The following is a 23,717-nucleotide window of genomic DNA, read 5'->3' as shown; positions in this document are numbered from 1 at the left end:
ATCCGCAAAAGGGCTTCAAAGTTGGTAATAATCGTTAAATGTTCATCTGCGATTAAAGTCCGAGAAGATCATATAATGAAACTGCACAAAACTTGGGAACTACCGAATCTTCGTCTCAATCATCAATCTCGTTGTCTAAAGTGCACGCCCAAGATAAGCAAAGAGGGCAGCGCTAACGACGACTTCAGCCACCTGAAATTTGCTTCCTCACTAATGGTTGATTGTAACTTCATTTACACAGTTGCTAGCGGCAACACCTACAAAGAAAAGCACTATAACCTAAATGGATCAGCATATACAATCATGGAAGATTACCCCATGATTACTACACTCCCTTTGCTAAACAAGTACTAACAAGCAGCTCATGATAGGGGTACTTCTCACTCTCAGGATCTACATTACATTGGTCCTGCAAAAACAGTGTTATATTACAGTAAGCAACCTCATAACCTTAAAAAATTTAGACAATGACTTGATTTACATACCTCATAAACCATCTTGAGCATCAAAACAACCAGGAAGAGTTTGCGACCTGACACGTAGATGGCTCTGCAAGCACAACGTGACCATCGTTAGCCAACCACAGACATAACTGGGAATTCATCAATTGGTATCTAAAAGAATTACTACTTTCCATTGATTGAAGTTGTGCAATTGATAAGTAGAATACACAGCAACAACAGTGCTTTTGCTGCTAAAACTGAAATTCTCACCATCGGAACACCCTACCAATAAGAAGTCGCTAAGCATGAAATAAGATAACTAGGCTCGACTACTCACTTTACCAAAGCACTTGAGAGTAAGGTTGAAAACACCATCAACTAAACAATGCTCCATACCAGTCCTTCCAAGGTTTGTTCATTGCTGCGGTAATCGACACGATTTATGACTACCATTTTTTACTGTCCCTGCGAACAAAATAAGAAATAAAACACTATAAATTGCAGGTTACAATGTGGATTCAATATACTCAACAAAAGGATAACGACGGAGACGTGATTTACCATTCCCTGCCCAACGTGCTGAGGACCAAAATAGCCATCAAGAGCTGGAGCTCTTGAATTCAGTTTTTTCCTATAAAGATATGAGTTAACACCCACACTGCAAAAACGGCAAAGATTTCCATGAAATGAGTTGTACTAGGTCAGACCATCCCATCAGAACATTATTGTTGCTATTCAGTTACTCCATATGATCCCTCGCATGCTTTCTTGAGCATCGTAGCATTCAAGTGCTGGTGCTTCTAAACTTGATGGTCCCTAAAAAGAGCACAAAACACATATTGTCAAGCCTCATGTATATCACTGACCCAGTCAAAATTATAGCTATGCCACAGCTAACTATTTGATGCCAGCTATTATTTGTCCCAGTAGCAAAGAACTCTGTTTCTCTTTGTTCCTAGAAGTTACATAATTAGGCCCTTTCAGAAGCATATTTCCCTTAAAAGTATCAACAAACAAAAGAAAGGTTACATAAAACAACATTACAGCCATGTAATTATCAAACCTCTCCCTCTTTTGATGAGCTATTCTTCGTATCTTTCTTGGATGTTCTGATGCCTTTGTTCCCATCTTCAAGGTACTGAAGACCATGTCGTGGAGAATTGGAATCCGTTGACTGAGTTGAATTATTTATACTCTCACATTTTCTTAAAGCTTCTTCAAGTACGGCAGATGCAATAGCATAACTCTCTTGAGATAAAGATCCTTCATCACCTAACTTAAATGCCTGCTGACACAAATCATTGTAGCGGTCAATCCTGGACTGAATAATAGATGAGCCCCGTCTCAACAAAGCTATACTCTTTGCATCCTTTGTCCAACGTCGCAGTATGTATTGGGATGGGATATTATGCACACCAGATATTTGCAGAACAATCATCGCATGTCTACAAAGAAAACCGTTCAATTCAAATGAGCGGCACGAGCAAGAAATGTCCAATGTTCTTTCACTTTGAACCACAATAAGGTCTCGGCTCTCCTCGAAATCTTGAACCTTGAAGCTTTTGATGTCTCCATCTTCACTTTCTTTCCTGGGATGACAAGCGACAACTCCTAAGACCTCAACCTGAAACTTTTTGAATACTGCATGTGTATATGTAGCTGCCATTTGCTTCCCAAAAGGCGACGGGGACTTCAATCCTGGCTGCTTATGCCAAGTTTCGAAGTCTGCTTTTGCTTCCTCTTCATACTTCTCTTGTAAAATAGTTTTGTATTGCTCCACGAACTCTTTGAATGTAGTTTTCCGTTGCAAGTGCTTGTCAAGGAAAGAAATTGTACTGTCTGACCGTTGCACTGTAGACATTCCTGCCAAAAAGATGTCTTTCATGTACGTCGGGGCCCACTGGTGACGATCTTCATATGCTGAAAGGAACCATGAATTATCTCCTAGATTGAATCTATCAACCATTTTTCTCCATCTCTTCTCAAACTGTTCAGCTGTACTTGACTCGTAGATGCATTTGTGGAATTTCTTCGTGAAATTTCGATCTTGCTTAATCATGCAACCGATCTTCTCTGGGACCTTACTTAAAATCTGCCATAAACAGAAACAATGTCGAGATTCTGGTAAGACCTCAGCAATAGCTTCTTTCAGGGCTTTCTCTTGGTCAGTGAGTATGACTTGTGGAGCATGTCCACCCATTGCTCTAAGCCATGCCTGCATCAGCCAAACATATGTTGATTTGGTCTCGTCTGCCAGAAGCGCACACCCAAGCAAGAAGGACTGACAGTGATGGTTCACACCGATAAAAGGAGCAAATGGTAACCTGAATTCGCTTTTTATGTATGTAGTGTCAAAGAAGACCACATCGCCAAAATTTCCATAGTCAATCCTGCCTTTGGCATCAACCCAGAAAACATTTCTCAGACGCTGTTCTGGATTCAAGTCTACGGCGTAAAAGAAGTTTGGATTCTGGTCTTGCATGAACATTAAATGATCGAGCATAAGCTGAGTATCTCCTTCATCTAAGCGCAAATGCTGATCATTCTTTGGTTGATTCGTAAGGCCAACTTTCTGGCTTTGAAGTTTCTTATCCCCACAGGACTGTCTAGTCATTGAAACAAACATCTTCTTAGTTCTTGCACGGATAGCATGCAGAGTATCCCCCTGGCTGTCATCCTGATTTGAGTTTCTATGATGCCTGAAATAATATGCTTCGTCTGGAAATATTTCATGATTATGCTCCTTTATTAAACTATGAATCACCCATCTTCCATCTTTCCTTCGTTTCACATGCATGCCAGCCTTACAATCTGTCTTTGACCCAGATTGATTAGTTCTACCTCGCTTTTTCTTGATAGGAATTGCTATGATATCTGTAGTTGAAATTGGTTCTGCCATTGCATCCGCTGCAGGCTCCCGCTTGTTACCATATCTAGTACATGCAAATTTTGCATCAATAAATTTGCCAGATATTCTTGAGCGTCGGCTGGCCTTTATTATGGCGGCAAAGCCCACTGACTTTGCATACTCTCTATAGAAGGAGAAAGCCTCCTCCTTGGATTCAAACTCCATGCCGTCATGGGGCTCTGTATTTTTTGAAGAATTTCCATTGACATCTTCTGTGGCATGATTTTTTTCCCTATTGTCTGATGACCACTTGCCCAAATTTGGGCCATCTTTCTCCCTCTCGACTTCAGTAACCATTGGAGGATTTATTACATGGCCATCTCCAACAAGCCCTTCATCACCGCAGTGAATGGTATCTCCATTTGCGTTTAACAAAGTAGCTTCCTTGTAGCGTCCTCCTAAAGGCTGTTCCAGATCTATCCTCATGGAGAAGCTACTGTTCTCTTGAAGAACTCTTTTCGAGGATACAACTGAAACTGTTAAAGGAAGAAGGAACTATGAACTTTTGACATAAAGACTACTTCGAAACTACCATATTGTCCAGAGACTATCAGGTTGAATTTACATCAGCATTTGACTAAAGTAATCCTAATTGATTCATCCAGAAGAGTAGCTACATATTAGAGAAAAAAAAATGAGTACATATCATTACATCAGATTCACAAACAAATGTGAACAAATCTTATATACCACAAACTATGGCAGATAGACAATTGACAATTTAGGGGAAGTATCTAATTAGATTAAAAATTTCATAAACGTTACAAAAAGGTTTTTTTTTTTTTTTTTTGCATAAAGTTGCACCAATATTGAGTGAGGGAGGGGGTGGGAATCACCGATAACTAACCCCTCTTCCCACCCAATCCACCAATGTCATGTCATGAGTTTCTTTCTTGACATCAATGGGTGTCCGGGGCTCTTCGAGCACCCGAATAATCTGCAAAGGGTGTATTAGTCCACCATTCCACACACACCTGGTAATAACTGGAAGCACATGGGTCCGTGCTCCTAGGAGCTAGGAGTAACCCCAAGAGAATGCTCGAGCATAGTAATCCAAACCCAGGCCTTGAGTGAGGAGGACGAGCGTGCCTACTACTCAAAGGTCGTGTCATGTCATAAGTTGAAAAGCTTGTACAGAGAAGAAATTAACCCAACACATTATGATTCCAAGCCCCACCCACGTGACTTTTTCATCACGCTTAGAGCCGGTCCAATTTATTTTGTTTTTAGGTAACATTCTACTTATAATGCTGCGCAGCATGTCATAATGAGTCGTTTATACAGACAAAACATATCGAAACGAGCATTTTTCGATCTACTTGAATCCAACAAAAGAAGGCACAAAAAGTCAATTGAGCACGTATCGACGTGGCACTGGAGCAATCTTCAGAAAATGCAAGGAATGTCCCGTCCCCAATTCAGCAAAAACTCAACTTTGTAAAGCATTGATTGTGAACGCATTCGCCAGTGACAGAGGCAATAGGAACTGAATTTTTTTATAAAGTAACTGAACAACACAGCTCGTACTTCCAGCACGATCAATACTTCGCTCCACTCTCTCGTCTCCCTACCTTTCGCCAAATTCAGAGAACTTCTGCTCCGACAAAGAGGCTCGGATGACCAGAGCAAACAAGCACGTAGCGATCGCAAATTCGATTACTGAAGAGCAATTAGCTACTCGCAAGGACTCAAAAACACAACTCGGCGGAGAGATTCAAAGAGCAGATTCAACCACGGAAACAGAAAGAAAGCGGAGACTACGGCAAGAGACGTACAGGTTCGCGCAGATTGAGCCGCCGTCCGGGGAGGGAACCGATCGCCCGCCGGAGCTTCTCCCGGCCGAACGCCCAAACGGGAGCGGAGCTGCGCGCCTCCGATTCTCACCGGAACTTCCCCCTCGAACCGGCGGGCAAGAATTTGGCCGAGATTGCGATGTATAACGTTCGGAAAATCCGAACGTCGTCGAAACAAAAGCGGCAGAACTCAGAGAGAAAGAGAGAGGAGTGGAGTTGCAGTGACGTCGCCATTTGGGCTTCGCTTGGGCTTTGGAGGCCCAGCGAGAAAGCAGTCGGCCCATTATTGAATTTCGTGAAAAGTGGAGTTGTTGAGAAAGAGACATTTTCATATGTACTTCTTCTTCTCCTTTTTTTTCTCTCTAATTTGACTATTAACAGAGCAATTATCGGATAAGCTGTCGGTGCGAAAAAATGTTTTACATGGGTGATTTGACTCGCTAAATTACAAAAAGATGTCATAAATATGTTGCACTCGTGCGGATTCGGTCTTAAACCTTTTTAATTTGGCCAATTTAAGCCTAAACCTTTTGACAATTTGCCAATTAAGTCTTTCTAGCAATTTTGGGCGGAAAATCGCTGACCCGAACGCCAGTCGTCTTACGTGGCACGGGGCGGTGCTAACATGGATAATTTTTTTTATGAATTTTTATTTTATTTTGTGGCTGATAAGGCCCTTGCCGATCGTGAAGGCCTCACCCAAATTTGGGCGAGGGTCACCTTGGCCACAACCATTGGGGCCGCAGTGGCCTTGGGCAGGGGCCTTCGCGAGCGGCTCGCCGACACAATATAAAAGAGCAAATAAAAAAAAAAGAAGAATAAAAAATTACAATAATTGTCGATGTCAGTAATTTCCAATCAAAATTGATTGGGAAAAACTCAATTCGCAAATTGTTAAATTGTTTATGACTAAATTGACAAAATCGAAAAATTTTAGGACTGAATTGATACGAGTGCAATAAGTTTAGGACTTTTTTTTTTTTGGGTAATTTTCTCTTAAATTGGGGAGAGTGATAATTACAATTCTCAAATTTTAAGGGCGAAGCAAGACCGCTCGCGTAAAGCCTTCTCTCCACCGACGTCGTACGTTAGGTCATGCCTTAAATATAACGTGAAAACGTGACGGCACGTCGCTCATCAGCGACTAACTTGGGGGGGTCTTTTGTCCGCTCCTTCGTGCGAGTGCGACCTAGCTAAGGTACAACCTGCCTTGGTCGTGCATTTGAAAACATGTGGTGCGATCTTGTCTTTTCGGTTGGGTAGGGAAGGAGGATTCTCTCGAGCTTTCCTGGCATTTCCTTCTGCCTTGCTCCTCAGCCGAAAGATAACCAAAATTGTCGGCGATCCGACACCGCCCGCTCCGACGGCAGGCGGGCTTAAGAAGCCGCTGCCTGCGAGGGCTCGGTGATCCCGGCATTGATTGGAACACCGTCATCATTCGAGGGGAAACCAGAAGATGTTTCGACCGATCATCGTCGTGCTTTAACGATGAATTTTTTTTTACATAACCAACATGGCTAAAATGACCCGACACTAATTCGTTAGTGCTTGGACACAAGTGGATGGTTTTAATGAAGGTATATAAAATAATGTTCGGGAAAACGATACAAATAATTTTTGAACTTTGCCCTAACGTGTAATGTGGTCATCGAACTTTTAATTTGTTCAATGTGGTCCCTGAACTTTAACCGAATATGCAATATGATCCATGAACTTTTGGTACATGTTCAATATAGTCCTTAGATGGACTAAATTGAATCCATGGATATAATATCTCAGGGACTAGATTGAACGTTTACCAAAAGTTCAGGAATTATATTAAACAAGTTAAAAAGTTCATGAACCATATTGCACACTGAGGGGCAAAATTCAGGGACCATTTATGTTATTATCCCACGAAGTAATCCGGGGTATTGTTTTGTCAAGCTTGCTATCCATGTCCAGGCCCGGCCCGGCCCGTGACGCGAGTGGTCCAGCCCGGGTCAACGGCCCCCCCACCCCTTTGGACACGCGCGACGTCAGCGCGTCCCCATCCAGAAGAGCCTGCTAATCCAGTAGTAATCCTAAATACCGCCGGCTTTTTTTTACGGCAAAAAAAAAATATATATATCCCTAACCCCAAAAAAATAAAATCCCGATTTCAGCGCCGCCCAAAAAACACGCAACTTTCAATTACCTATTTCTTTCTTATTTATATTAACCCGGTTAAAAACCGATTTATCTCTACTCAAAACACAAATTAATGAATAAATAAATAACGAGAAATAAAAAAGGGGGGAAAAAATTACGGAGCACTACCCTGTCGCGAACAGCGGCAGATAAAAATCAAAAAGTGCCTGCTCAAAAAAATTTTTTTTTTAAAAAATAGAAAGAAAAAAGGGGGAGAAATTCCGGAAGAGGAAGACTGCCAAGAGAGAATTTTCTTCCATTACCAGTCTCTTCACTGAAACAACACCACCACCACCACCACCGCCTTCCCTCTTCCTCGAATCGGGAGCTCCGATGACGGGATCAATCCGGGCGATGGCAGGTAAAAATCTCGGTTTTCCCCCTCGATCCGATTCTTCCGCCGCCCTCCCGTTGACCAAGTTCGAATCTTTCCGGCTCCTCCGCGCTCGATCTGCGTGTGCCTCTGCTGCTGGGTCTTGGCCAGTTTGTGCATGCGTGCGTGTGTGCGCGTCGCGGGATTCCGGGGTTGTCGTGGGGCGGCCTGCTTGCGAATTGGGCGTGTGTGGATTTTTGAGGGCTCTAGAGCTCCGGCTTAGGGGGGAGTTGTCGCGCCCCGCCCCCCGATTGCTCGTTTCTCGATGTTGGGTGTGCTGTGATGGGTTGGTGTCCGAGTCAAAATCCTCTTTGATTTGGAGGATCGTCTCGCGGGGTCGATGTTTTCGGTTTGCGGTTCGTTTTTGTTTGGTGGCGATCGACGTCGGGTGATGAGCTGCTTGGACTTTTAACTGAGACTTTTAGTGGGGCATCAGTCGTGAGATTTTCCCCCTTTTTTCCTGTGTTTGGAATTGTTGTTGTCATTTCTTGTTTCGACCCATGTCAGATGATTCGTGGATCCACGATCTTTGGCTTGATGTTATGGTTCTTGTTTGAAACTTGGTCAGTAAGATTTTAGATGAATAGGGTGTCTTGTTGTTTTGGTTTGATCTGACACTTCATGATCTCGTGCCTTGGAAAATGATAATTGGAATTGAAGGCTCACCTGTGGCTCTTCCCCGAATCGATTATAGAAGATGTACGCTACGGAGGATGAGTTTGTGATTTTCAATTATAGAATATTTGGATGTAAGCCCGTTCTTATCTTTTACAACTTCCTTTGGAGTAGGAGCTGTTTTGTTCATGTTGCACCCTCATTTTAAGATTCGTTCGATAAACCACTTGAGGAGCTCTTTGTTCTTTACGGGATTAGTAAACACTTTGCTTTTCTCGAGTTGATTTTCTTTATCTTGTCTTCTTCTTTTTTTTCGAGCTAAAAACTAAGACGGTTCTTCTCCATTTGATCTCAAGATTTAGTGCAAGCTTCAGTACCTTGTGAAATTCCATTGGCAGTTAGCTGGATCTGAAATTCTTCTTTGTGTGTGCTAATAGAGATGAATGTCAGCAGTCTGCCTTTGGATGCTCCCCGGGTAAAGCTGAGTTGAATGGAGAGAAATTTCGAGAGAGGGACGATGAACCAACAGAAGGGCCACGAGCAGTTTCGATATCCTAATATCGATCCTCGAAATCCAGGGCTCGGTTCTACTAACCAGAGTTTCTTCCATGATCCATCGAGTACTATCAACACCAATATGCGACCTCCAGATTACAACATGTCTGCTGTAGCCAGACCGGTTCTGAACTATTCAATTCAGACTGGTGAGGAGTTTGCACTTGAATTTATGCTCAACCCCAGGCAACAGCTCATTCCACCGGCTCAAAGGGATCCTAGCAGCACATCGGGCTATATGGATCTAAAGGGCATCCTTGGTATTTCTCATACAGGTTCAGAAAGTGGATCAGACATTTCCATGATCAATTCGGTAGAAAAAGGCTTTGTGCCCGAATTTGAAAGGAAGAGCTCTCTGGCTAATGAAGAGAGAAATTACCACGAGTCCTTGCGGTCCGTACCAAGATCCACCTCGCGAGGTAGTAGCAGTAGACTCATTGATAGTTCCCTTTCGGGATCTGGCGATTGTACATCCGCGCGAGTGAAGTTCCTCTGCAGCTTTGGTGGTACAATTTTGCCCCGCCCGAGCGATGGAAAGCTTAGGTATGTCGGCGGCGAGACTCGTATTGTTCGGATAAGCAAGGATATTACTTGGCAGGAACTCACGCAGAAAACTTTGGCAATTTATAACCAACCTCACACTATTAAGTATCAACTTCCAGGTGAGGAACTTGATGCGCTGGTTTCTGTATCTTGCGACGAGGATCTTCAGAACATGATGGAGGAATGTAATGTGTTGGAGGATAGAGGGACTCAGAAACCCAGGATGTTCCTTTTCTCCGATACTGATCTAGAGGATGCTCAGTTTGGCATCGGAAGTATTGATCGGGATTCTGAGGTCCAATACGTGGTTGCGGTGAATGGCATGGATTCAGGTTCAAGAAGGAATTCAATTGCTCTAGGAAGTGCCTCTGGCAATAACTTGGATGAGTTAGTAAATCTGAATCTTGAAAGAGAAGACAGTAGAGTAGCTGGGACTACGGCCGATCCTTTCAGAGTAGATGCACCTACATCCAGTGCTCAGTCTTCTCAAGTGGTGCCAACAAGCTCAGCTAGCAATTATGAGTCTAATTTACACTCTTACCAGCGACAGAGAGTTAATCATGGAGAAGCTAGCCAACATGCTTTATCCGCTCCTCACCATGCGGAGAGTTTCTCGGATTTGGAGGGAAAGGGAACTATTTCCTCATCTGTCCAATTCTTACATGGCCAAGGATCTACTTCTAATTTCGTGCCACATGTAGATAATGTAAATGCGATTCCTCCCACTGTAAATCCAGTAGCAACGGGAGCTTTGAATGAAGAGCATTTAGTCAGTGGCCAGCGCGCACAGGATATAGAAGCACCTATAAGGGATATCAAACTGAAAAGAGACAGCTCAGCGAAGAAAACAAATGGACCTGATAAAGTTCAGCCCCTAGAGAAGGAAAATAAATTTGAGGAGCTGAAAATGAAGAGAGAGGGCTCTATGCAGAAGATAGACGAGACTCAGAATGATAACATTTTTTCTTCTAAATCGAATGAAGGCCCCGTCACAAGCTACACCCACCGGGAAGACGCGTCTGGTGCTAAACTGGCCCCTGAGCTAAAGAGTCCTTTGCCCAAGGCTGTAGGTAAGAGGCCTCAGGAAACTGTGCAGAGCTCTATGGACCCAGAAGATGCGAGGGACGGGAAGAAGAATCATGAGGATGACCCCTTCTATGCATCAGGTGGTGCGTTCATGGGTAATGGTGGATCTGAGGCTGATCCAACAGAGTTGGGCTACGTAGAGCCACCTTCGATGCCGCAGCGAGTATTTCATTCTGAACGAATCCCAAGGGAGCAGGCAGAGTTGAACCGTTTGTCAAAATCCGATGATTCCTTTGGATCACAGTTTCTGATTACTCAAGCGCGGTCGGATTACTCTCAGTCAACCCCAGAGACAACTGAGAAGCTGCATGATGGAGACATGGCTTCTCAGACTGAGCACTTTGTCTCATATGATAAAGTAGCATATAAAAATCCACAGAACATCCATGATGGAGCTAAGCAACTTCCAAGGCATGTAGAATCTGCTTCTTCAGACAATTTCACTTTGGACAGGCGTATTGCTGAAGAGGTGCTTGAACCAGTGCCCCGGAAAACTGAATCAAGACCTCTAAATTCTGCGGATGACCACGGAATGACCCAGGATAAAGAGAAGTACAAGGAAATGATTGTCGGGGCTAAAGATGCAGCTGGTCCTCACCACCAAACATCAGGTCGAGTAGCTCCTGGTATGCACGCTGACAATTCTTCCTTGAGGTCATCAGAATATCTCTGGGATGAAGTAACACCAAGCAAGACCAGTGGAAAAACAACGGGTCATGCACCGCCTTTAGCGCAGACTGTTGAGCCTTCAGTTAGCGTTAGCAACCCAGAGCATGGAGACATATTAATTGATATTAATGACCGTTTTCCTCGAGATTTTCTGTCTGATTTATTCTCAGTGGCAAGGCGCTCTGAGAATCTCTCTGATGTTAATCCTCTGCATTGTGATGGAGCAGGATTGAGTTTGAACATGGAAAATCATGAGCCGAAGCATTGGTCTTACTTCCGAATCTTGGCTCAAGACGAGTTCGTTAGGAAGGATGTTTCTCTTATGGACCAGGATCACCTTGGCTTCTCGGCTCCGCTAGCAGAAATCGAAGGTAGAGCTCCTATTGACTACAGCTATCCACCTGTAAAAGCTGATGAAGTCCATGTGGGTTGTATGGAGCCCAGGCTTAACTATGAGGAGGATATTGCCCAAGTGTCATCTGGCATCATCAGTCCAAGTGTGAGGGATGTGCATCAAGACTACAGCACTTCCCATCCCAAGGGTACTGAAAGTATATTAGATGTAGTTCACCCTACAATACCAGAAATGGAATATGAGGTATACACAATTTAATATCCATGAACTTAGCCACCTGAGGGCAGCTTGTGAATGTCTTACCTTCATGCTATGATACTCTTTTGTGAATTTTCAGGATGAAAAATCAGAAGCTCCTAATATTGTTCAATCTATTGCCGATCTTTCTCTGGGTGATTTGGATATCAGTAGCCTGCAGGTATGATGCTTTTCTTTCGTTCTTCAATGAGACGCAGTGCGGGAAATATCTCATTTCTCCACTTATGGTTTAACGGTAATGGTTCTCTTATAAAATAGCTTAGGGAATTTTTCTCAAGTTGGACTTACTGGTTCCACCTGTTGCACTGGGAATTAGCTCCAGTATTGCTGTTTCTTTGTTAAATTAACCTTTGCAGGTCCACAACTAGATTCCATCAGGTTGGGTCCAGTCGATCTGGTCAGTTCCTCGTAGCCAATCATAATAATTGACTGGATGATTGATAGAAGTAATATCCAAATTCCAAATCTGCCCTCTATAGAATCTTTGTGAAGTAGAATAAGTTATCGGGAAGATCAAAGAAGAACAACTTCTTCCTCTGTAGGGCTCGCGCATTAGTGGATTTTTTTCATCCTTTACTTGGTCTGTAGTTGTGTTTCCAAAGTCAACACTTAACCAGTTACCTTTGGAATCACGCTAACATAGACCTACAGGTTTGCTTTTGTTATATAAGATGAGTCTGTCTAGAGTTTGATAGAAGTATATATAATTAAGCCAGTTCAATCGGATCCCGGCTTGAAATGTTAAGGTAGAGAAATTACCTATTTATGGCAAAAGACAAAGGAAAGGGGAAAGAATGGCACACGCGATGGAGCAGGGATTCAACTCCTGCGTTCTTGGGAAGTTGAGGGGATCTTTACCTCTTACACAGCACATCCTCATCAAATAAGCACAAGTTAATTTGTTTTGTGGAAACAACTGATCTCTCTAACTGATTTGTCAAACGAGGGAGCTCAGCATGCTTGCCTCACGCGACGTGCTGTATAAACTTTTGTTTCAGCTGCCTGATATTCTAAAAATATAGATATGTAAGTATCTGATGATGTCTTAAAAACTGAACCCACAGTTCAAACGAATTTTCATCGGTTGAACTGATTGGATGAACTAAAAAACACCTCCTTGATTGATTTTACTTCTGGTCTTTTTGCCGAGAGACATCTTTGCAGTTCAGACCGTGATTACGGTTTTTTTTTTTTTTGGCCAGAGGATATGAAACTATGGCTGCTTTTGTAATTAAAGGGAAAACAGAGATTGCTTTTTCTGAAAATTCATTTCAGTCGGAAGTATTATGAATGTTCAGTTTCATCTGTTGTATTTATTCTAAAGCAAGCTAATCTGTTATTTGATATGTTGTTTGCTAATCCTGCTATGATAACGTGATAGAATCCAATTCTGCAGAATACTGTGCTAGGAAACTGGCTGTTTTACATGCAAGCCAGGCTAACCTTTTCTTGCTATTGTGAACGTTCATCTTTTGAAGGATCAGTTTATTTTTTCTTCTCCACACAAATGGATATGTTCCTGAAGGCGTGAAAGTTGAATGCTGGTGGGGAAGTATTTAGGTGCTGGAATAGAGTATCCACATATCTTGAAGTTCAATGAGATGACTAGGAATTGAGTAGACATTAAATTCAGTTCTGGTGCCGATGTAATCTATCCCATTTCAGTTTTCTAGTTTATTTTATTAGCAACACTATGGTATAGTCTGTTATATTAGTGCAACAGCACATCATTATTGTTAAGCAAATTAATAACTGGCAGTTTAGACATCTATAATGCATATTCCTGTGTGAGCATCACTAATTTGATAGATGGTCAGAGACAAAAGTCTGTGAATGATTAACAATTTTTGCTATCCGAGAACATTTTCTTTCTTCAAACAGAAAGAAAACCCTAGCGTTTGTCAATGTTTATTGATATTCTTATTTCACGGTGTATCAGATTATTAAGAACGAAGATCTGGAAGAACTGAAAGAATTGGGTTCTGGTACATTTGGGACTGTCTACCATGGAAAATGGCGTGGAACGGATGTTGCGATAAAGCGCATAAAAAAAAGCTGTTTCACAGGTCGTTCATCAGAGCAGGAGAGATTGGTGAGCAGTCTCTTGCTTACTAGTCTGTTCTTTATCTTTATTTTTGGTCGAATACTATTAATTTCTTAATGGGTACATTTCTTGTCTGTCTTAATAGCGGAGAACGGGACATCTTGTTTGCATTTGTAGATACAAAATAGTGATGTCTTATTATTTTTCCAGACAGTGGAGTTCTGGAGGGAAGCTGACATTCTCTCAAAGCTTCATCATCCCAATGTGGTGGCGTTTTACGGCGTTGTTCAGGATGGTCCAGGAGGAACACTGGCTACAGTGACGGAATACATGGTTAATGGTTCTCTAAGACATGTTTTGCTTTGTAAGGACAGGTAATCCACATAAAAATTGATAAGGTTTTCTGCACCATCGCACTAATCAGAGGGAGATATTGTTCTTTACCATTCTTCTCAATGTTTTGTCAATGCAGGCATCTTGATCGTCGCAAGAGGATTATCATTGCTATGGATGCAGCGTTTGGAATGGAATATTTGCACTCAAAGAATATTGTGCATTTTGATCTCAAATGCGATAACCTGCTTGTCAACCTGAAAGATTCAGCGCGTCCCATTTGCAAGGTGATTGAATAAGTTAAGCTCAAAATTCACAAGGTTCTTTTAGTTTGAGGAAAGAGGCTTATATCAGTCATTTGCCTCAACTTGTGCAGGTTGGTGATTTTGGCTTGTCAAAAATCAAAAGGAATACCTTGGTTACTGGTGGCGTCCGGGGAACCCTGCCATGGATGGCACCTGAGTTGTTAAACGGTAGCAGCAACAAGGTCTCTGAGAAGGTATGGGTGCAAATTTTTCCGTAGTTCATCAATCTGACTTTGTCCAGCAAATTGTCTACTTCACCTAATAAAAAGAATATCTGGGCTACGCGTACTGTGCTTTCACTATGTATGGTTACGAGGACCTTGATGTAGGATGACTAGTTCCACAGTAGTGGATACATCTTTAGGCTTCACACCGAAGGCTTCCTAAGCATCACACCTAGTTTTCTTAAGCATCACACCAATGAGAAGAATTGCATCATCCAATCCCAAAGCAAATACTTACAAAATGCAATAATTCATCAACTCTATTGTAGAATAAAAGAATTACAATCCTAGATATAGACTCTCTAAAAGTTCTACTTCTAGTTGAAACAGGAAACCTCTAAACAAGAAACTTCTTGAATATGAAACATAATATCCTACTTTAACTAAGAAAAACGAAACTTGTTAAAATCCTATAATGCTCAAATCCTAGTCGACAACTTCACATATTAAATTTGAAAACGAATCTTGATCCTTTTAGGACTCTTATTTGAGTTGTAAAGTCCATCTTCACCAAAACTTGGTAGAAATGTCAATGTTTCAACAAATATCATCTTGCACGATTTTGTTGGCTGCATCAGACCTTCTGTGTCGAATGAACTTGAATAAGTTTCCTACTGTTTATTTGCTTTAGAAGTCTCACGGCAGAGACAAGCCACTCTTGTTCCTGATGTTTATCTTTCTTTGTTTTTTTTGTTCTTTTATCATGGACAGGTTGATGTCTTCTCCTTTGGCATTGTCCTTTGGGAGATTCTCACTGGCGAGGAGCCTTATGCCAACATGCATTATGGAGCCATTATAGGTGTGTGGAAGTGGAATATGTGTGTCTTGCATATGATTTTTATAGATAGTGTACTGGCCAACGTATATTGGCTTAGCTCTGAAGATCACTGCTAAGTTGATTTAGGAGTGCCTTGCATGGGTTGAGAGTGGTGGTACAGTGTGTAACTTTATGTTGGTGTAGGAGATTCCCATCATATATAATTTTCACTTTCTGTAGGCTTTTGTTGCGGAGAATGCTTAATTCTTCGGGACGAGACATTGAGAAACCAATATGACATCATATTTTGTAGTTTGATGAGCTCTGTGGTATTTGCAGGCGGAATAGTAAATAACACGCTGAGGCCCCCAGTGCCACACTCTTGCGATCCCGAATGGAAATTGCTTATGGAGCAGTGTTGGGCCCCAGATCCCGTGGCCCGTCCGTCCTTCACAGAAATCGCCCGACGCCTGCGTGTTCTGTCCACAGCATCCCAAGCCAAACCACCTACAAACCAGGTCTCCAGGTGATGGATCTCGAAGATTGAAAACTCGGCCTTTTTTTCTTTTTTGTTACATTATTAATCACCATTTGTAATGCCACGAGCTGTTTATAGTGGGGGGGGAACCCTACAGAAAAGTGTGTATTGTACGGGAAGCAGAGATTGCCCTTGTTCAAAATGCCAGACTGTTAGGTATTAAAGATGTGTGCATGGTGTGAATGTGTAATTAGACGTTGGAGAAACCATTCTCTGTACAACTATTATTTGTGTTTATAGTAAGTACAGTTGCCAATAAAATTATACCGATTTTGCTTTTACCCCTCTCGGTCGCGGTCCATGTTACTACAACTGTGATGTATCACTTCCATTGCAAATCAACATGGAGAATGCATTTCCAAAATGCATTCATGAGTTTTTGTTTTGCACGTCTGTGACCCACCCAACTCAAGAAAGTCTTTCGAGAAGCTGTGATGGATGTAATCTTCAATTGCATTAGACAAATTGATGTGAGTTTTATCATACAGTGAGGCAAACTTGTGATCTGTGTGACCTAACTCTGGATGGCAAATTATATCGTTTGGTGAGCCCTTGACTGTGAAAAATCATTATACAGTTGAGCATATCTAATGAAACTGAGGGTAATTGGTCCAAACAACATGGATTTATCTTATTGAATTCTTGAGTTCTCAAGGATTTTCGAAATGCCTATGTTCGAAATGCTTGTCACATGAAGGGTTGGTGCTGAGAGTGTTATTTACCCATCACATTGCAAAAGAATTATCATACATAAAATATCTGGCCAACATTCAAGAGACTCTCATGAGGAATATTAAAAATGGCACTATGTTCCCTGCATATCTTCCTGAGGAATGCATATATATAATCAACAACAATCTTCTTGTAGAATCTTGATTCCCTGCTCGCCCTCACAACTGTATTGCCCAATATGTGCACCACCCCTGCATCTCTACACCTATTCAAAAACTCCAATTCATCCATTTCAGTTCGGTTGCCCGCCTGTCCGGACGATATCGTCATACTATTCGGACGTGACGATGTAGATTTTGCTGGCATAGTGGAGTCCATTGATGAGATCGTGAGGTCCACATCAGAAATAGTAGCTTTGCCGTTCTTAGACAAAAGGGCATCTCCTGATTTCTCAGTTTGCTGACCATATATGCTATAATCATCCGAGTCCGAACACCCTTCCATCATGGACTCAAGCCGAACGAAGAGAAAAAGATTATCAAAGAGCTTCCTCTCAAAATCATCATCTTTCTTATGAAGGTCTTTGTATCCGTACCTCGCAACGCAGCGGAACATGTGAAAATTCTTGGGTCCGATCCGCTTCACGAGGAACCTCTCTTCTTCAGGAACCATGTACACTGGGAGATACTTAACACAGACAAAAACAACAACAGAATGCATGGCCGGAAGGTTAGTGATGAAGTGGGAAAAGATGCGAGGCACCCCACTAGCCAGTTCTGTGTATACAAGCCCAATGCCTGGGACTCGGACCAGTCCTAAGCTGGGGCCCAGCCCAAGAATCCAGGCCATCGAAACCCGACTATGCATCTCGAATTCATATCGCTTCACCGTGCCGTAGTGCCAAACATACATGATCAGAAGAAATGCTGCCGCAATAACTAGTGGAACCCACCCGCCCTGATCTACTTTGAAGAGCATGGCAGAGAAGTAAGTACACTCCACTATTAGTGACAGGCCAGCAAAAAGTAGGACAAGAAGCCAATGGCAGTGCCACACTAAAATCATAATCAGAACCATGAGGGCCGTGGTTGCCAGCATAACTATTACAACGGCTGTCCCTGTCATGGAATGTGAAATAGAAATTAGGAGATACAAGGTTGATACAGGCAATTAATATCTATAACATTAAATTCAAAGAGAGTCACGGAGTTCCTCCCACGGAAATTGCTGCACTAGGATCACTTGACCATCACTACTGCCATACACCCAAGCAAGGTTAGAGTTAATAATAAGGATGGGACAGAAATGGGCTATGAGACCAGGCTCCGGATATCGTTTTTCAGTAGCTTGCGGGCCCAATTTATAGCTTTAGCATGCTAAGGAACACTTGAAAGGGTGACCAGTCTTCTCTTCCAGTTACATGACTGACTCGACTATCTTATACCCAGACGATGCTCCTAGCTCTCTCTTTCTGGTTTACTTCCGGGGCAGCATTATTAAATTCTACAGGACAAAACACCTAAATAGGAGATAATTGAGGTTTTGTTATGCAGATCAATAACACATCTGGGTATTTCACAAAAGAAACTATCTGGTTGAGGGTAAGACTTACCATATGCATTCCCAATTTGACTTTGGTTTTCAAAGCCAGCAGTGACGGCGATGCAGAGGATCATCAAAATCCAGTTTATATCAGGAATGTATATCTGTCCGAGAAAATTCTTTGATGTATGTATGACTTTGACCCTAGGAAAGCAGCCAAGTGCGAGTGCCTGCTTGATTATCGAAAACGTAGCAGAAATCGTGGCCTGGCTGGCAACTATAGCAGCTAAAGTTGCGATAATGAATACTGGCCAGTATATGCTATCTGCAAGATAAGAAGTAATCAACCTACATGGGGATAGTTTTGCTTCCCTAGAATATATTATAAATAAGAATATTTGCAAGTGCAAATTCTTCACATGAAAAAATATACTATTTGCCAAGGAAAAGAAATTCTGAAAATCTTGAGATGCATAAAAGAGGAGTGCAGTTTTGTTGACTGATAAGCTTCCACTCGAACGTGATTTAAACAATACACAAACAAAGAGGACCTTAGGTATTACAGCTGCAACGTGATCCAAACAATACATAAACTCTCTAGATGCATAAAAGTGGAGTGCAGTTTTGTAGACCGGTAAGCTTCCACTAGAACGTGATTTTAACAATCCACAAACAAAAAGGACCTTAGGCATTACAGCTGCAACATGATCCAAACGTTACAAAAATTCTCTTTCAGTCGGCCATAAATGTGTAGAAAAATGACTTTTGCGGATATGCACATTTCCATGCCTTGTGTCTCATTTCTATGCTTCGGGGAATTAGCTAAGTAAATGTTTTTGTATCTTAACCTACAGAAAATGCCTCCACTGTTCATGCAATTGTCACAACTTCCTTGTTAGAAAAAAAAAAAGGTCCACTTGAAAAAATATCAATAGAAAGAAAGCTATCAGTTCAGTTCAGGAACTGAATTATGTGGAAGACACACTAACCAACTCCTATGTGGTGCTTAAGGCCATTTATGTATAACTTTTCCTCCGCAGCCAGTGGTTCAAACAATAGTAAAAAAGTAACACCTTAGTAAGTACACACATTTGAGAGGAGAGAAATTAAATCAAAGAATCATGTGCAACTTTTTGTTTAATCTTTAATTTTTCCCCATCCTCCGATGTAGTAATCTCGATTGCTAATACAAAATACGCTACCGATACTGATGGGACCAGCATTATCCTTGTTCAGAGGTGTCATTTCTTAATTGCTGATAAATCCGTAGAGATTATGCATAAGTACCTTGGTAGCAAGATAGTGCAATTAAATCATTTTTGACCAGCTATCAAATTAAGCTTTAGTTGACGCGGAACAGAGGCACCCAAAAGGAGGACTCTCTGACTGACAGTCCTCTTTTGCCCGACATTCTTAAGCCAGAGAAAATTTTGATAAGATAATCATGTTAAATCAGCAAATAGCTCAACTGGTGTTTGATCAGCCATCCCCTGCTAAAACTGAAGAAGTACCTGGGATAGATCGATAAAATGCATCAACCACATGATCCTTGTTCATCATTAGATAGGCCGCTTGCCCAGAATAGGCTAAAAGAAGGGAAGGAAAGACAACTATTGTAAAAGCAATCTGCACGGCCAAAACTGGAAAATGGCCAAGATCAGCAAAAAGGGCCTCAGTCCCTGCAACGATAATTACAAAAGGGATTAGCACGATTCCACTAAAAGCTTTTTATTGAGAAAGGGGTGAATCCAACCTGTGATACAGAGCATGATGCCTCCGAGTGAGGTCCAACCATCTTTTCCTCCGCGTTTGAGGTATCGATATGTGTAAACAGGAGAAAAGGCCCGAAGAACACCCTTATCATATTTCCAAATGTTATAGAGACCGATTCCTCCAATTAAGAGGAACCAAAGAAGCACAATGGGTGCGAAGAGCCAACTAACTCTATCCGTTCCATAGTGTTGCATGCTAAACAAACCTACTAACACTACCACAGCGACAACCACAACTACTTCTGCACCAGAGGAAAAGAACTCAGTGAGTACGTAGAAATAATTGAGGTTCTTATCTGTCAAAAAGGTTAGATTCTCGGGGAAATACTCACTGCTGCTAACATCGGGATGGTTTACCTTGATTCCTCCAGCCGCAGAAAGAACTATTCCATATTGCATTGTTAGAAATATCTCAAGCAAATAAAAGAAGATAAAGAGAAAACAAATGATGCCTGAAAACATTGCTGCTTACCAAAAAAAGTTGTTTATGGAAAAACAAAAGCATCTATGACACATCTCAGGCAGGGAAAAAAGAAATTAAAGATGGAAGATGCTTAGTGACAACTGTCCCATCTGGCCATCCCTTAGCAAGCAATTTGCAGCTTCCTCCATTTGAAGGTCATCTCATCAAAAGCGTGAGAATTTAAGCATCCAGATTGATTTCGTTTTTCGCTTGAAAGAGCATATGGGATTTCAGTCACTCACATAGAGCATCACTACTCAAATCTCCACCAAAGATTTGCGTATGACAACAACAGTTACCTGATTGACAATTTTGATGGACTGAGCATGGACAGTGCATCATCAAGAAAGATTGACATTGGTATTCTACAGATTCTGAGGATTTTACAGATCTCTTAGATTAATTAACTCCATTTGAAATGTTCTTGCAAAATAAAACGTGAAAGCTACAACCTAAAAGGCTTCATACAAGAATCTAGTTGCTGCACTGACTCTTCAGGTCACAACTTCTTGTTATGCCGCAAAACCAAACAACATGCACATCAGTTTCTCATCCAGGGGTCACCTATTATCGTTGCTATTGACTAAACAAACATAATATGCTACTCCTAATGATTTGGTCGATAACCGACATTGACGGGAAGAGACATTTATTAAGTATGAAAATCAAATGCACAATGTATAGCTGACATCTAAATAAAGATATGAGTAACTGGTACCTGATATAGCTGGAGTAAGAATTCCATCCCCAATCACCATGCATGTGCCGACAAGGACGAGAATAAGTAGCGCATTTTTCCTTGAAGGACGTCTTTCCAACCACTTCTTGGTCTTTGCCGCAAATGACTGTTCATGGAATGTGGACCGACTGTAAGTCGTCAGCTCCTCATCAGTTCGATGTTGGTTGGGAATAGTTTTTATTTTCGCATGTCGACAAAGCAAGGAGTAAAGAGCAAATGTTCCACCTATGCCATTAGGACGAAAGTTACGCTTGACAAATCCTATGAGTAAAACCTACATCACAAGCACAGGCATTTACAGTTTTGGCTGGTGAAGGTCAACATGAAAATTTTGGCTGAGACTCTCAATGTTGCTAGAAGAATTTGATTATGCAAATAAAATAAAAAAGTTACTGATTTATGGACTGAGACGCTTTCATCAATGTAATGTGTAGATTAACATTTTATGCATATGAGAGATCCCAAAAAGTTACATAAGAAAAAAAATTGAAGGGGTAAGTACAGAAGGGAGATAAGTTTACCTTGACCATTGTCATTAGCTCTACAGACAATAAATACATATTTGAGAAGTGGGATAAGCGTCAGAGAGTATATAATTAGAGAAAGAGCTCCAATAACATCCTCCGGATCCTTAACTCCCTGCGGGAATGTATTATAGAAGACGTACAAAGGAGATGTGCCCAAGTCTCCATAAACAACCCCAAGACTCTGGAATGAAAGCCGAAGAAGCAACAGAGCAGAAAATTTCTGAAAAAAGTAGAAAGTATTGACCACACAATTAGATTTGAATGATTATCAGCCCCTAACCTTTTTCAGGTCACCAAATATACCAGGTCATTAGTAGTACCTACCGTATGTAATGTAAAAGCGCAATTACAAAGTACTAGAGCTACAACACGTTGCAAATATCGACATAGACCCAAAACAAATTGAACAGAGGACACAAAGTTCATGATCTGAAACCTTAAATGAAGTTGCAGTAACTTAAACTTTACCGGAAGGAAATCACTGCCTCATAAAGAAGTATTGAATGCTCAAACTCGGCTTATGCGAGATAGAAAAAAGAAGAAGTGAGAATCAATACCTTCTCTCTATACATGTTGCTCAGCCTACCAGCCTCCTCATCCATGGGCTGATCAAGCTTCTGATCCAAAACCCACATACTTCCCTTGTTGTCACTCTCTTCATCAATTTCAGCTCCTGAACTCATGTCTGACACCGATTTCATACAATGAATTTTGCCTCTTTCCACTCCAATCACTTCTTCAAATACACGGACAATTGATAGCAACCGACCAAACCCAAGTATCTAAAATTAAAATCCAGGCCAGCTGGAACTCTAGAAGCTCGATTAATCACTTGAGTTCAATGCTAGAAATGAATCAGCAAATGCACGCAAATTCACCCAGAAAAATTGACCCAGAAATCAAGAGGCTGAATCACAACACGCAATGTGGTAACCTTGGCTTGAACTGTGCACCAGTTCCACATCTAATTTAGAAAATAGCAGGACACCCCGTGTGAACAATTGGAGAGCTAATAAAAGTGGAAGATTCAAGTTATATCGGAGACCCACCAAAGAAACCAAGATAGGAGCAAGCTCAAAAGGGCCAAACAGACTGATCAAGAACAGATAAAGCGGGCATGCAGAACCTCAAACCCCGAAATAATAAACCAAGAACGGCAAGAAAAAGATCTGAAACAGAGATTGCTCCTTGGTATCAAACAGAACTACCAGGCCGTCGGCTCGACCGGGGGCTGGACCTCAGTCACTGGATCCAAAAAAGAAAAAAACGAACCAACTTCACGACATTTCAAACATACCCAAAGAGAGACTCGGCTTCCAGGAAAGAGAAAAAAAAAATCAAGAAAAGACAGACAGACAGCGAAAGCAAGCTCCGACCCTTCACTTGCAAAAAAACCCGTAAAAAGAATTTTTCCCCAGAAAGAGTTGGCACAACTTGGCAGACAAACACTGAATCAGGCAGACGAAGAAGCTGGAGAGAGAGAGAGACACAGAGACAGAGAGAAGTGCAGAAGAAGAGAGATATATTGTTTCTTTATCATTCTCCCCCAGGAACAGCTTCCTTAGTCTTGGTGACACACTGTTAGATATATGTGCAACCTTAATATAATAATGAAAAGATTATGGTTTATCTAAATATGTATGAATTATAAACAATGCATACACCTTTTTGTTGCTATTAGCTGTGGAATTCACTGGGGGGTTGCTGTCATCGTCATCATCACCATCTGGGGAAGGTGATATACTGTTACTTTTCCTGCTTTTTTTTCCGAGTAATACGTCGCTTCAGTGATGGAAACAATTAGTGCTTGATTTTGAATTTTCGTCTGTTTTCTCTTCCCCACCCCAAGAAAATCAAAACCAGTCAATTTTCTTGCAGCCGCACAAAGCCAAACGAAGATAAAGAAAAGAAAAACCAAGGTAAAGAAGTCCTATTTGGAATGTGCCTAATTAAGTGAATGTCAAATATCAGCATATGAGATGTTTTCACCAATTAAAAATATGAGACATTTTTTTTCCCTTTCTCTTCCAAAAA

At 41.6% G+C, this 23,717-nt stretch overlaps 3 protein-coding genes across 7 annotated transcripts; 1 reads left to right on the top strand and 2 right to left on the bottom strand.

Annotated features, from left to right (window-relative positions):
* Window positions 1-21: 21 nt before the first annotated feature.
* Window positions 22-5,329, bottom strand: LOC115692115 (protein FAR-RED IMPAIRED RESPONSE 1). Its single transcript, XM_056303825.1, has 6 exons — window positions 5,127-5,329; window positions 1,507-3,827; window positions 1,005-1,259; window positions 781-908; window positions 486-549; window positions 22-409 (listed from the first exon to the last, which is right to left on the bottom strand). Exons 2-3 carry the CDS (start codon window positions 3,775-3,777, stop codon window positions 1,179-1,181), a joined length of 2,352 nt encoding a protein of 783 aa, XP_056159800.1. The 5' UTR covers window positions 3,778-3,827; window positions 5,127-5,329; the 3' UTR covers window positions 22-409; window positions 486-549; window positions 781-908; window positions 1,005-1,178.
* A 2,197-nt stretch (window positions 5,330-7,526) lies between these two features.
* LOC115692112 (uncharacterized) lies at window positions 7,527-16,249 on the top strand. Its single transcript, XM_030618871.2, has 9 exons — window positions 7,527-7,674; window positions 8,739-11,752; window positions 11,847-11,927; window positions 13,707-13,859; window positions 14,022-14,185; window positions 14,284-14,431; window positions 14,521-14,643; window positions 15,385-15,472; window positions 15,770-16,249. The coding sequence occupies exons 2-9, from the start codon at window positions 8,792-8,794 to the stop codon at window positions 15,958-15,960; spliced, it is 3,909 nt and encodes a 1,302-aa protein (XP_030474731.2). The 5' UTR covers window positions 7,527-7,674; window positions 8,739-8,791; the 3' UTR covers window positions 15,961-16,249.
* A 418-nt stretch (window positions 16,250-16,667) lies between these two features.
* On the bottom strand, window positions 16,668-23,303 carry LOC115692113 (potassium transporter 11-like). 5 transcript variants are annotated; one of them, XM_030618875.2, is made up of 8 exons: window positions 22,241-23,303; window positions 21,678-21,903; window positions 21,136-21,381; window positions 20,287-20,337; window positions 19,936-20,196; window positions 19,694-19,861; window positions 18,253-18,507; window positions 16,668-17,752 (listed from the first exon to the last, which is right to left on the bottom strand). In XM_030618875.2, the coding sequence occupies exons 1-8, from the start codon at window positions 22,382-22,384 to the stop codon at window positions 16,713-16,715; spliced, it is 2,391 nt and encodes a 796-aa protein (XP_030474735.1). In that variant the 5' UTR covers window positions 22,385-23,303; the 3' UTR covers window positions 16,668-16,712. The 5 variants fall into 5 exon arrangements, with proteins under 5 accessions (XP_030474735.1, XP_030474734.1, XP_030474733.1 ...); XM_030618874.2 differs by having other exon boundaries at window positions 16,668-17,758; window positions 22,241-23,300; XM_030618873.2 differs by having other exon boundaries at window positions 16,668-17,758; window positions 19,936-20,337; window positions 22,241-23,302.
* Between the last annotated feature and the right edge of the window lie 414 nt (window positions 23,304-23,717).

Source organism: Syzygium oleosum, unplaced genomic scaffold (genome assembly GCF_021117445.2).
Source record: "Syzygium oleosum isolate NSW1041296 unplaced genomic scaffold, Sole_v2.1 Sole_v2.29, whole genome shotgun sequence".
NCBI classification, from domain to species: domain Eukaryota; kingdom Viridiplantae; phylum Streptophyta; class Magnoliopsida; order Myrtales; family Myrtaceae; genus Syzygium; species Syzygium oleosum.
The sequence above is the reverse complement of the archived record's forward strand: the minus strand, read 5'-3'. Positions and strand labels throughout refer to the sequence as shown.

Coding starts and splice junctions, on each gene's coding strand:
- LOC115692115 (XM_056303825.1), bottom strand. CDS start 3,777: ATGAGGATAGATCTGGAACAGCCTTTAGGAGGACGCTACAAGGAAGCT. Junction 1,260..1,506: donor GCTCATCAAAAGAGGGAGAG/GTTTGATAATTA, acceptor TGCTCTTTTTAG/GGACCATCAAGTTTAGAAGC.
- LOC115692113 (XM_030618873.2), bottom strand. CDS start 22,384: ATGAAATCGGTGTCAGACATGAGTTCAGGAGCTGAAATTGATGAAGAG. Junction 21,904..22,240: donor GCAACATGTATAGAGAGAAG/GTATTGATTCTC, acceptor TACTTTTTTCAG/AAATTTTCTGCTCTGTTGCT. Junction 18,508..19,693: donor ATTTTATCGATCTATCCCAG/GTACTTCTTCAG, acceptor CTTATCTTGCAG/ATAGCATATACTGGCCAGTA.
- LOC115692112 (XM_030618871.2), top strand. CDS start 8,792: ATGGAGAGAAATTTCGAGAGAGGGACGATGAACCAACAGAAGGGCCAC. Junction 11,928..13,706: donor TGGATATCAGTAGCCTGCAG/GTATGATGCTTT, acceptor ACGGTGTATCAG/ATTATTAAGAACGAAGATCT. Junction 13,860..14,021: donor CATCAGAGCAGGAGAGATTG/GTGAGCAGTCTC, acceptor TTATTTTTCCAG/ACAGTGGAGTTCTGGAGGGA.